Source organism: Paroedura picta, chromosome 4, assembly GCF_049243985.1.
Source record: "Paroedura picta isolate Pp20150507F chromosome 4, Ppicta_v3.0, whole genome shotgun sequence".
In the NCBI taxonomy this organism is placed as follows: Eukaryota; Metazoa; Chordata; class Lepidosauria; order Squamata; family Gekkonidae; genus Paroedura; species Paroedura picta.
This window is the reverse complement of record NC_135372.1, coordinates 93729538-93741678: the sequence shown is the minus strand read 5'-3', so window position 1 is coordinate 93741678 and position 12141 is coordinate 93729538. Positions and strand designations below refer to the sequence as shown.

Here is a 12141-nt window from a genome sequence, read left to right as displayed (position 1 = left end):
TTTTGATTGTGTGGATCACAACAAATTGTGGGAAGCCCTGCAAAATTTGGGGGTGCCAGTGCATTTGATCAAACTGATGCAGTCATTGTATGCAAACCAAGAAGCCATTGTACATACACCATTTCATGATACTGACTGGTTCAAAATACAGAAATTAGTGTGCCAAGGTTGTAGTCTTTCCCCCTTCCAAGTTTAACTTGTATGCTGAAATCATTATGAAAGAGATTGAACTCAAAGAATCAAACACTATAATTAAGACTGGAGGAAGGAATGTTAAATTATCTTAGGTATGCTGATGACAAGACCCTCCTGCCAGAAATTAAGGAAGGCCTAGAACAGCTGCTTACAAAGGTCAATGAAGCAAGTAAGAAATTTGGCCTTAAATACTAAAAAGACAAAAATAAGGACCACTGCAAAAAATAGACTTGTCACAATAACAATTGATGGTGAAGAGATTGAATGGATTCAAGGATTTTTTTAGCATCACAAATTGATGTGAGTGGTGATTGCAGCATGAAAATAAAATGTCAAATCTGGGTTGCTCAGCAATGATAAGCTTGAAATGAACAAAAGCAAGGACATATGCCTGACTACCAATTGTAGATTAGTTAGATCTATCGTATTTCCAGTAGCCGTTTGGCTGTGAAAGCTGGATGTCAGTCAAGAGAAGAATTGATTCATTTGAACTCTGGTGTTGGAGAAGGCATCTGCAGGTTCCATGGACAGCAAAAGTCACAAACAAGGAAATACTACAGCGCATAAAGTCTGCTCTATCAGTGGTAGGCAAAATCACAAAACTCTAGCTCACTTACTTTGGCCATATCATGCGATCCAACTCCATGGAGAAAGCAATTATGCTAGGACTGGTCAGTGGAAAAAAGAAACCAGACCGACAAAGAGCACAGTGGCTGGACATGACCAGGGTGGATGCCCGCCAGAACACTGCATGGCTGAGGGAGGTGGTGGGGGATCAGGAATAATGGTGACAGCTGTGCCATGGGATCACCAACAGTTGGACACAACTGAATGGCTGACCACAAAAACGTGCCTTTCCTAACCTGTGGAATGCATTCTATTGGGGTTTCAATTTGAATGGTTTTAATAGTTTCCAAGCATCCTCTAGGTTAGTGATCCCCAACCTGTGGGCAGCGGACCACATGTGGTCCATCGACTAATTGGAGGTGGGCCGCGAAGGACGCCTTCTCCCCCCCCCCCGGCCCTTTACAACACACTTCGGGTGTCATTGTCTCCCATCACTCCCAGATGGGACTATCTCGTTGCAGAGAAACAAGCTCAGGGTTCCCATCGATTTGTCATTGTCATGAGTTAAAATTTCCATGAAAATAAAATGTTCCTTATGTTCATTGTTGTGGTGTGTCTGTATCTTATTTTGAAGAAATATTTGAACATTACCATAGTGATCAGAGAGCGTTAGGGCAGTGGTTGAGAGTAGAGGAGTAAACTACCCCCCCCCCACTGGGCCTCAGTAAAATTGTCAAGCATTGAGTGGTCCCCGGTGATAAAAAGGTTGGGAACCACTGGTCTAGGTGTATGACCCTTCAAAGTTCTCTCTTTTGAAATCAAATGTCACAATTTTTAACTGTAGTGATGCTGACCTTACTAGCATAGTAAACGCTGTTCCCAGTTGGTATAACAACCCCTGTATTGAGACCCACTCAGAACTGAGCCCAAGACAACTATTCCAGTGCTCAGTCCTTTAAGATGCCTAGGAATCTCATTTCTACAGCATGACTTAAGCACATGTTTACCCAGTCAATTCATTAACTCTTGCATTTGTATCCTGATTGATGACCTTTTGCAAGATGATGATAACTGCCTCAGTCCTATCTCAGCTATAATTTCCCAGTCTGGTTGCATCTGATCTCTAGCTAAACCTTCCTGGCAGTCTTCCTCCCACACACACCCCTCTATGTATGGCTGAGGAAATTCTGTTTTGTTATATCTGAAGACGTGTGCTTGTACACAAAAGCTTATATCTTGAATAAAACTTGGTCTTAAAGGTGCCACTGGACTCAAACTTTGTTCTACTCAGTGAATGTGAGGCTAGTTTCACAATATAATAACATTCATTATCTACTTTAGTCACCTCCCTTATTTCCTAATTATGGGAATTATGTCACTTTATTCCATTACAAGGTACCTTCTAGCAGCAGAAGAGTCTCCTGCATCAGTGGGCAGTTAGCAAAATATATTCATGGGATCAAAACTTAAGTTTTGAAACTAACAGACAATGAAAACCTTATTGCAAATCCCTGGCAGGAACGGTGGATTTGATTGGCAGGTAATACCTACCACATAATGTTTTATTTTTGTTTGCGGGGGGGGGGGGGGGGATATGTTCAGTCTCATTTTTAAAAAAAAATCAGGCCTCTAATCAGGGCTTGAGAACCATTACTTGGTCCACAAGATATCCCACAAAGGTAATGGTTTTATTGGGGGGGGGGGGAAGGGATATGTTCAGTCTCGTTTTTTTATCAGGCCTCTAATCAGGGCTTGAGAACCATTACTTGTTTCATGACTTCTCAGCAAGTGAGCTGGATAGTTTCTAAAATGGCATTGGCTAGGCTATATTGGGAGTTTTAATCAATAAATTAATCAAATAAAAACATGTTTATCCCTGCTGTTTCTTGTGGAGAGAGCCCTGGACTTGAATATCAGAGAATCTGAGCACTTCCACCCCATTTAAAAGCACTGCTGGAAGTCAGCACCAAGACACTACCAATGAGCTGTCAAACTCCTCTCCTGCCTGTGGGAACAACACAGAGTATCTGCATAATAACTCATCAGCTGCAAGGAGTGTTCAGCCAGTGAGTCCTCTCATTGGCTATTTGCATCTGGCCTTGTACTCCAAATAAGTCCTGGATACATTTATCTCCTGAGAAACTTCTAACAGGCTGCACCTGTTATTGGCTCAAGATCATCTCCTATCTCTGGCTGGATGCATAACACCTCTGGGAAAGGGCAAGAAAGCAGCACCTGTTGCTATGTTGTTGTTATGTGCGAAGTCGTGTCTGACCCATCGCGACCCCATGGACAATGATCCTCCAGGCCTTCCTGTCCTCTACCATTCCCCGGAGTCCATTTAAGTTTGCACCTACTGCTTCAGTGACTCCATCCAGCCACCTCATTCTCTGTCGTCCCCTTCTTCTTTTGCCCTCGATCGCTCCCAGCATTAGGCTCTTCTCCAGGGAGTCCTTCCTTCTCATGAGGTGGCCAAAGTATTTGAGTTTCATCTTCAGGATCTGGCCTTCTAAAGAGCAGTCAGGGTTGATCTAGGACTGACCGGTTTGTTCGCCTTGCAGTCCAAGGGACTCGCAAGAGTCTTCTCCAGCACCAGAGTTCAAAAGCCTCAATTCTTTGACGCTCGGCCTTCCTTATGGTCCAACTTTCGCAGCCATACATTGCAACTGGGAAGACCATAGCCTTGACTAAACGCACTTTTGTTGGCAGGGTGATGTCTCTGCTTTTTAGGATGCTGTCTAGATTTGCCATAGCTTTCCTCCCCAGGAGCAAGCGTCTTTTAATCTCTTTGCTGCAGTCCCCATCTGCAGTGATCTTGGAGCCCAGGAAAATTAAATCTGTCACTATCTCTATTTCTTCCCCATCTATTTGCCATGAATTGAGAGGGCCGGATGCCATGATCTTTGTTTTCTTGATGTTGAGTTTCAAGCCAACTTTTGCACTCTCCTCCTTCACCTGCATCAACAGGTTCTTTAGTACCTGTTGCTATACTCAGCCCATTTTTCATGAAGTTGACCATTCTGCTAGGCTTGTTGGATGGAGGCACCATGAAATAATACGGAAAGATTCTAAATCCTCCAGTACACTCTGTTGTTTTTACTTAAAACTAAGAAAGCCTTGCATCTGGAGGTATAAGCCCTCCATCTCCAGAAGATAGAAACGGACAGCTTGTAGTACACTCTGAATAAATCCTCTAACTCTTTCCAGGATGTAATGAGCTTAAACAACAGAATAAAAGACTCATTTCTTTTGTATGGACACACACAAGATTTAAAAGCTGAAAGTAATCTTCTATAGAGCCAAAATAAATGGGAAGCATGCAGACAAACATGCATCTTCTTGAGCAAGTTACATGGTGTGATCATGAAATGTGACATATTGGATTGGAACATGGTAGGATGCTGTACCTGAATTCCTAGAGACTGGAGAAGCTGAGCGAGCCTGCATAGATCTATGCTGGAGACAGCACATGGAAGCTAGAACAATCCTTGATTTGCAATAGCTCTCCCTTCCCTTCATACTGCTTGATATTCTGCAGCCAGCAGATTTTTCTACCAAAGTTATAAAAGGTATATTTTTAAAAAATGGGCAAATGAGAACAAGATGCAATTTAATAAAGATGTGTAAAGTTCTGCATCTGGGTCATAAAAATGAAAAGCATGCCTGCTGGATGGGGGATACGCTTCTAGGTAACACTGTGAGTGAACGAGACTTTGGGGTACTTGTGGATTGTAAGCTAAACATGAGCAGGCAGTGTGATGCAGCGGTAAAAATGGCAAATGCCATTTTGGGCTGTATCAATAGGGGCATCACATCAAAATCACCAGATGTCATAGTCCCATTGTATATGGCACTGGTCAGACCACACCTGGAGTACTGTGTGCAGTCCTGGAGGCCTCACTTCAAGAAGGACATAGATAAAATTGAAAGGGTACAGAGGAGAGCGACGAGGATGATCTGGGGCCAAGGGACCAAGCCCTATGAAGATAGGTTGAGAGACTTGGGAATGTTCAGCCTGGAGAAAAGGAGGTTGAGAGGGGACATGATAGCCCTCTTTAAGTATTTGAAAGGTTGTCATTTGGAGGAGGGCAGGATGCTGTTCCCATTGGCTGCAGAGGAGAGGACATGCAGTAATGGGTTTAAACTACAAGTACAACGATATAGGCTAGATATCAAGATAAAAATTTTTACAGTCAGAGTAGTTCAGCAGTGGAATAGGCTGCCTAAGGAGGTGGTGAGCTCCCCCTCACTGGCAGTCTTCAAGCAAAGGTTGGATACACACTTTTCTTGGATGCTTTAGGATGCTTTGGGCTGATCCTGCGTTGAGTAGGGGGTTGGACTAGATGGCCTGTATGGCCCCTTCCAACTCTATGATTCTGTGATTCTATATTGCCCTGAAAACCCTACTCAGTATAAGTCACCTGTGGCTTGATGGAGGAAAAATTTCTTCAATGGAGGTAGCACAACTTAGTACCTATTGTCTCTTGGGGAAGCGATTAGAACACACCAGCAGTGTTCTTTGTTGTCTGTGCAGGCACTGTGTGTGTCGAATTCCCATGCTCTGCCACTGAAATCTTATAATGGAAAAGTTAGTTTCATCAGCTTTACACTGATGCTGTTATTGGGGGTTGAGTTGCAGGCTGGGGGAATGGATACAATCACACCATGGCTTCACCATCCGCTGATCTCTACTCCACCTACCTCTTCATATGACATGATCTTTGCATCTCAAGTCTGTGTATTGCTACTTGAAAGTAAATCCCACTGAGTTAAATGAAATCTGCTTCCAAGTAAGTGTGCATGAAACAGGAGCACTCTTAAGCCTTTGTAAATCCACTGAAGTGGGCTGATAAGTGTTATCTCTGCTGCTTCCTTTTAAGCTCTTCTATGACTATGAGAGATTTGTTTTGACCCTGAATTTGCAATCACCAGAATATGTGTTGATATACCATTGGAAGGTGGAGTTCATGTGACTTTGATGACATAGTTTATAAGTCTCCAGCATACCACTAATTCTGGATTCTTCTCTTAAGAACATCTGCTTTTACGCCTGAGAAAGAATGGAAAAAGTTTTGATTTTACTGCTGCTTCCTCTTGTCTTGGGAGAACCCAGTTCCAGCTCAAGGGGACTCTTATTAAATCTGGTAAGACAGAACTTATTACAATGCCATCCTAAGAACATTTTCCTGGGAGTAAGCCCCACTAAATAGGCCAAAGTCAGATTCAAAATAGACCTGCTCAGGATTGCTCTCTTAGCATGCAGTGCACTTCTCAAGGACAACCTCATGAGGGGGTTATGTACTCTGAGGCTCACGGTCTTCTTTCTTTCATGAATGGATTATTGTCCAGAGGAAAGGCATGTGTAAGCATTTTTTTTCACACACCAGGACATAAGCCAATAAACTTACCATAGGAATAGGATACAAAAACAAACAGAAGTAGGATTTTGCTTGGAGCTTCACATAGCCCAAGGTACCAGAACATGAAAGGCAAGTGATCAAGGTACAATTCTAGCTATATGGAGGAACAAAATATCTGTAGAGCTGGGTTATAGATATCAACATGTCGAAGTAAACTGGAACCACTATTACTGCTCTATTTGCCAATGTATCCATAAAATCAAGTTCTTGATCTCCCAAATGCATAAATAAAAAGGACCTTGGAAAGGAAGGGAATGCTGCTAAGGAGCTGAATATGAGACCTGTGAACTTCAGAGTGGTCGATTATCTGTTTAGTAGATAGTGCTGGGTTTTCACCCATGGATACCTGCATTCACATTCCTGCTGAGTCATGGATCTATTGCTTGGCTTTATCACCTGCTGTATGTTGGGTTCCAGATCCCCCTATCAACAGGGCAGAGTCTGCACTTACTTTTTTATTCCATTGTCAATCCTGTTGAATTCAGATCACTTTGAACTCAGGTCTTCCTCTTCCCCCCCCTCCCCATTGAAACAGGAAAGTCTTCTGCACGTGGTTAGGGAGGCTCAGAAGAGGGGGGGGCAAATGGAGACTCTTTCTTTGTTTTCTTGAAGGGGGGGAGAGGATCCAAGAAGTCAGAGGAGGGAGGAAAAAAATCCTTTCTTTTCTTGAGGGGGGGGACGACGAAGAAGGCACACAAAAAAATCCAAGGCAGACAGAAGTTGAGAGAACTTAGGGGCTTCTCCTTTAAGGCAGGCTTGTCACATGACCACCTGTAGCCAATCACGGGTCCTCTACCACGGAGGAGACCCCAGATTCAAAACAATGCGATTTTTTGAATATATTCAGGATTAAAAGCAGTCCAAGATATTGCACAATAAAGGTAGGGTCACTCCGGATCAATCCTTCTTGCTGCAGAAGGAAAATTTAAATCGCCCAAAATCCAAATGGAAATCACATTCTGTGTAGAGGGAAGGGACTGAATCGATCTGGGGTTGGAATAAAAGCTCCGTGCAGTTTACACCAAGGAAACTATTGTCTCATCAAGTACTTTTGTATGCAGTCATGGTGTGACCAGCAGCAAGGGTATCTCCCTTTTCCCTTATGGAAGCCTGAAACTCCCAGCAGCTTAAGATTTGTTTTAGAGAAGGCAACATCTATCTTTTCTCGACCTCAGCCTGAGCTGTGGTTATGAATTGAACAAAAAACTGGCTAAGGAGATTAGTTTCTTGACAGGATTTGCAAATAAGAAGCTACAAAGTGTAAACAAGGAACCCGTGACCAGTTTCAGCCTTGGGAGTCCCCAGGATGTAAAAAGGAGCTCATAAGAGCCTGAAGAAAGGTTGCTTAAAACTAAGAAAACCTTATTTCTAAACTATTAGGGCCTGTTTCCTGATGTCCTATGAAGGACAAGTGAAAGCTAGTCTGGGGAACAATGGGACCCACCTGGTTCTAAGGTGCTAAAGGATTCTATAACAGGTATATATAAAACAGCAGCAATAGTAACTGAATTCTGACCAGGAGCTCACTAACTGGGCTGCTTTACTGGCCGGACTATGGTGATGGGAGAGAGACCAGATGTACTGTCGATGGGACATAGCAAATGTTGGCTCCTCTAGCTTACACAGATAGTCAGGAAAGGCAGGAAAGGCACAAAAGACACAGAGCAGTTATACCTACGAGCTGAGTTGCTGCAGAAAAATAGGTTGGAAGCCAATGTTGCTCTCACAGTTCAAGATCATGGCAGATTCACAAAGTTTGATATCAGTCCAAGACTCAGGTTGGGAGGCGTTCAGTAGAGAGTTTTGTCTGAGGTCAGACTAGGCATGAATCAGGTTAATCACTAGCACCAACAACACAGGAAAGACACAGACCATTTCCACATTAGGAGACATATCATGTTTTAGCCTCGCATTGAATTTCCTTTGAATGCTGTGAGTCGATTCTAGGATTTCCGCATGTGCACTTTCCTCCCCTTATTTCCCAGGCTAAAATTTGCAATTTGCTTTCTTTATTGAATCTGACGGAGGCAGCCTCCCATCATGCTTTTCTCCCTCCCCCTTTTCAAAAAAATTTTTTTTTGCAAAATGGTGCCTGCTTGCACCTTTGTTTTTGTTGTATACCTTAATTGCACCATTCTGCACCCCTGATCGCCTCCCCACCACCACCACAGTGTCCTGTATGTAATAAAAAAACTTATTAAAATGTTTTTATGCTGCTGTGCAAGACTGCTTTTGTTAAACTTGGAAACAGCATTGTAATACAATCACTATGTTTTTTTAAAGACAGATTTTTTTGGAACAGAGGGAGGGGAGGAAGGAAGGGGAGAAGGAAGACAGGGAACAGGAATGCCCAAATGACTCAAAATAGTGGGCATGGGGAAAACCTGATTACACGCATTTCCGCATTGGGAAGGCCTGATGTAGATACTACCATAACTGATGAAACTGATGTAAGTGGGAATTCACAAAATGTATGTCAGATGGCAATTTGGGACTGCATCTAGATAGGCAAAATTAAACGTGGAAAACAACGGAAAAACTGACCCTTTAAAAATGCAAATCCAAATGATATTGCTACCTTGGAAACAGTCACATGTTGCATCCACAAAGCCTGAACCTTCTTTGCAGTCTTTATGGGCATGTGCCGTGTTAGGTCTCAGGTCCGCAATTACATACAGCTGTTGTCTATACTGCCCTCTTCTTCATTCATGGGGCTCCTGGGTTTCTGCTTCTGGGATTTCTAATTCATCCTCCATAGGGAGCTCCTTCTGCTTTGAGGGCTGACTCATGACACTGACAGGACAATAATGAGAGAGGCCAGGATAAAAGAGGAACTACTAAGGGCCTCACTCTGCTTCTCCCATCTCAATATCCTTTTCCAGCCACACCAGCTACTTCCTGAGCTGAAATATAATTTCAGGACAGTTATTAACAGAAAGGCTAGTGGAGCTATAATGGAAGGAAACAGCAATCCACTAGTTCTTACTGTGATGTTTTTAAAGATATTTTATTGTTGATTTAATGTAAGCTGCCCTGAGCCTGTTGGCAGGAAAAGGCAGCCTATAAATGAAGGTATTAATACATAAATCCTTCTAAATGCCAAGTGTTAAAACACTTGATATGATGGTATGCTGCTGGTACACTGGTCATTACATCCAAAAATTAAAACAGCTCATGGCACTTTTAATAACTGAGAACAATTACATTAATCTGCCTGGAGAATAAAAGACGTATGCATGCATGTACACATGCACATACACAAACACACACACACACACACACACACACACAAACACAACCTGTCTTGGTGTTTGCATTTAATTTAACTGTGTTTTCTTTATAGGACAATGGAGAGCTATGTGCACAGAGTTTGCAGTGCAGAAGTAGATGTTGCCACTGGCCTGGTGGATTAAGTTTAGCTCGTTGTGCAAATAAAGCAGCTGAGAACCAGGAGTGTTCCCTCAAAGTAGGTGGCCTTTCCTGTGCTGTAGCACTTGTTGACTGATGGTTTGGGTGCCTTTCTTTTCCATAGGGAAGAAAGTCAATAGAAATACCAAAGGCCATTTAAAAAGAAAGAGAGAGGTGATAAAGGAGGGTTACCAATATCAAGGTGGGGCCCAGAGTTTTTTCTGGAATGACAACTAATCTTCAGATCATAGATATGTTTGCTTTAAGAAATGACAGCTTACCATAGTGTCCAGGAGAAATGGAAGTCCTAGAGTGGCTAGAGAGGTTGGATGCTCTAGCTCTGACACTTCTCTTGTGGTGTACCATAGAGATGAGGTGAAACTTACTGGGTTTTTTCTGTGATGACACTAAATGCCAGAGGCTCTCGTTAGGAGAGAAAAGACAAAGAGTTGGTTCTTATATGCCACTTTTCTCTACCAGAAGGAGTCTCAAAGCAGCTTACAATCACCTTCCCTTTCCTCTCCCACAACAGACACCCTGTGAGGTGGGTGAGACTGTGAGAGCCCTGATATTACTGCTCAGTCAGAACAGCTTTATCAGTGCTGTCATGAGCCAAGGTCACCCAGCTGGCGGGGAGAGGTAGAACTGCTATTGACTGGCATCCTCTAGCTCCTATGGGCCTTCAAAGTGTTTTTTTCTCCTTATCATGAACAAAAACCTGAAGAAGATTCTGGGGGTTTTTTCAGGTTGAGTGGAACACAACTGGATAAGCAGCGAGTTCCAATGCTAATATTCTAACACAAATATTTAGGATCAAAGGGTTAGTATGCCATATGGAACACATACATATGAAAGCCTACAAGTGAAGATAAGAGGGAAGAAAAGGTGGAAAGGGGAGTCATGTGAGATGATAAATTTATATTTAAGATTTGAATGTTGAAGGGGAAGCGACATCACAGGAAGGAGAGCAGCTGCCCAACTGACTAGGATATAAAAACACCATCAATTTCTTGGGAACAATAAGATGTCAAAAATTGAAATCAAAACGGCAACATCTTTTTTCTTATTAAATGAATATATTTCTAATTTTCAACTTATCAGTATCCATAAATTCCAGATATGAGCCACCCGAATAGGATCCCAGGTATGCTTATCCTGCTATCAGTGTCTTCCTCAATGATTTCCAGTCAATATCTGAACAAAATATCATGTCTCACATGTCACCATGAATATGAGCCAGTAATACGTATCACCTAGGCAAGAGCTCTGCTTTTCGCTGGGGCTGTTTCTCCTCACATATGTGAATTTATGGATACTGGTAAGTTGGGAATTAGTGCCATTTTGATTTCAGTTTTTAACTTCTAATTGACTAGGGTATGACATCACAGGATGCATCCCATCTCTGCTGAGCTCCCTCCCCAACACCGCCTCCAGTTCTCCCGGGATTTCTGAAGCCTGAGTTGCTTACCTTAATGAATGCTCCCCAAGGAACAGAACTGAAGGACTGAGGTCCAGCCTCCAATTAAAGCACCTCAGAGAGTTGAGCCAGTCAAGCCCTTTGACCAAGATCTTGGAGAACCACAGCTAGCTGGAACTGACATGGACAAATATTCTGCCTCACTAAGTAAATTCATATATATATAGAGAGAGAAAGACAGACAGAGAGAGAGAGAGAGAGAGAGAGAGCGCATCACAAAGTTACTAGCAAATATTATGAAAGGCTGAAGGGGTGCTCTGTGATGCCTGAGGTTTGTAGAATGGAGATGCATATTGGTTTTTACACTTGAAAAAAGAGTTTGTTCTAATCTGTATCTTTGTCTCCCCTGCAGTCTCTCTATGGGGTGTACCGCAAGTGTATCTGTGAGTCTGGCTTAGTTTGTGATACTGACAGAACTATCGTGGGGAGCATCACCAACACAGATTTTGGCATTTGCCGGGACCCAGCAAAATAATACAAAATCAAAGATGAAATTCATTAAAGATACCCAGACGCTCCTCTGTGCTTCTCTGTACTGATGCAGCAACCACTTCTTTCAGGGCAAAACCCACCCCTGTTCTTGTGGTCCCCAGCAAACCCAAGTGTTAATATTGGTCTTGTCTCTTGCATTTGTCCTTGTTGCTTAAATAGTCTGTCATCAGAATATATAATCAGCTACATGCCCAACCTGCTACATGCCTAACCTGCTGTCTGAGCAAAAAGAAAAACAAACAAAAAATCAATTTAAACAATTTAAACTCTCTATCATACCAAACTCCTGGTCTGGTTCTAGACCCACTGGCTTGGCTGACTGAGGGATACAGACTGCTTGCCAAGGTCTAAGAACTAGCAGCTGTTCAGGTCTTGCGTGTTGGCCCAGCTCTCTACCCCACTTATTTTCTGAGCGTTCTGAAACAGAGCAGTTAAGCTAAGCTATGCATCAATTTTGAGGCGCAAACGGGGAGTTCACATTAGGTCAGTCGGGACACTGGTCTCTAAGCCCATCAACCAAGGGTTCTCCCTGCTTGTGAAGAAACTAGTTAGATGCTAAAACAGTTGCTTGACAAAACAAAC

At 42.8% G+C, this 12141-nt stretch overlaps 1 protein-coding gene across 1 annotated transcript; it reads left to right on the top strand.

The window, feature by feature from the left end:
* The first annotated feature begins 5081 nt into the window (after positions 1-5081).
* CLPS (colipase) lies at positions 5082-12137 on the top strand. The gene is made up of 3 exons (XM_077336330.1): positions 5082-5906; positions 9526-9648; positions 11420-12137. Exons 1-3 carry the CDS (start codon positions 5823-5825, stop codon positions 11540-11542), a joined length of 330 nt encoding a protein of 109 aa, XP_077192445.1. The 5' UTR covers positions 5082-5822; the 3' UTR covers positions 11543-12137.
* Positions 12138-12141: the final 4 nt, after the last annotated feature.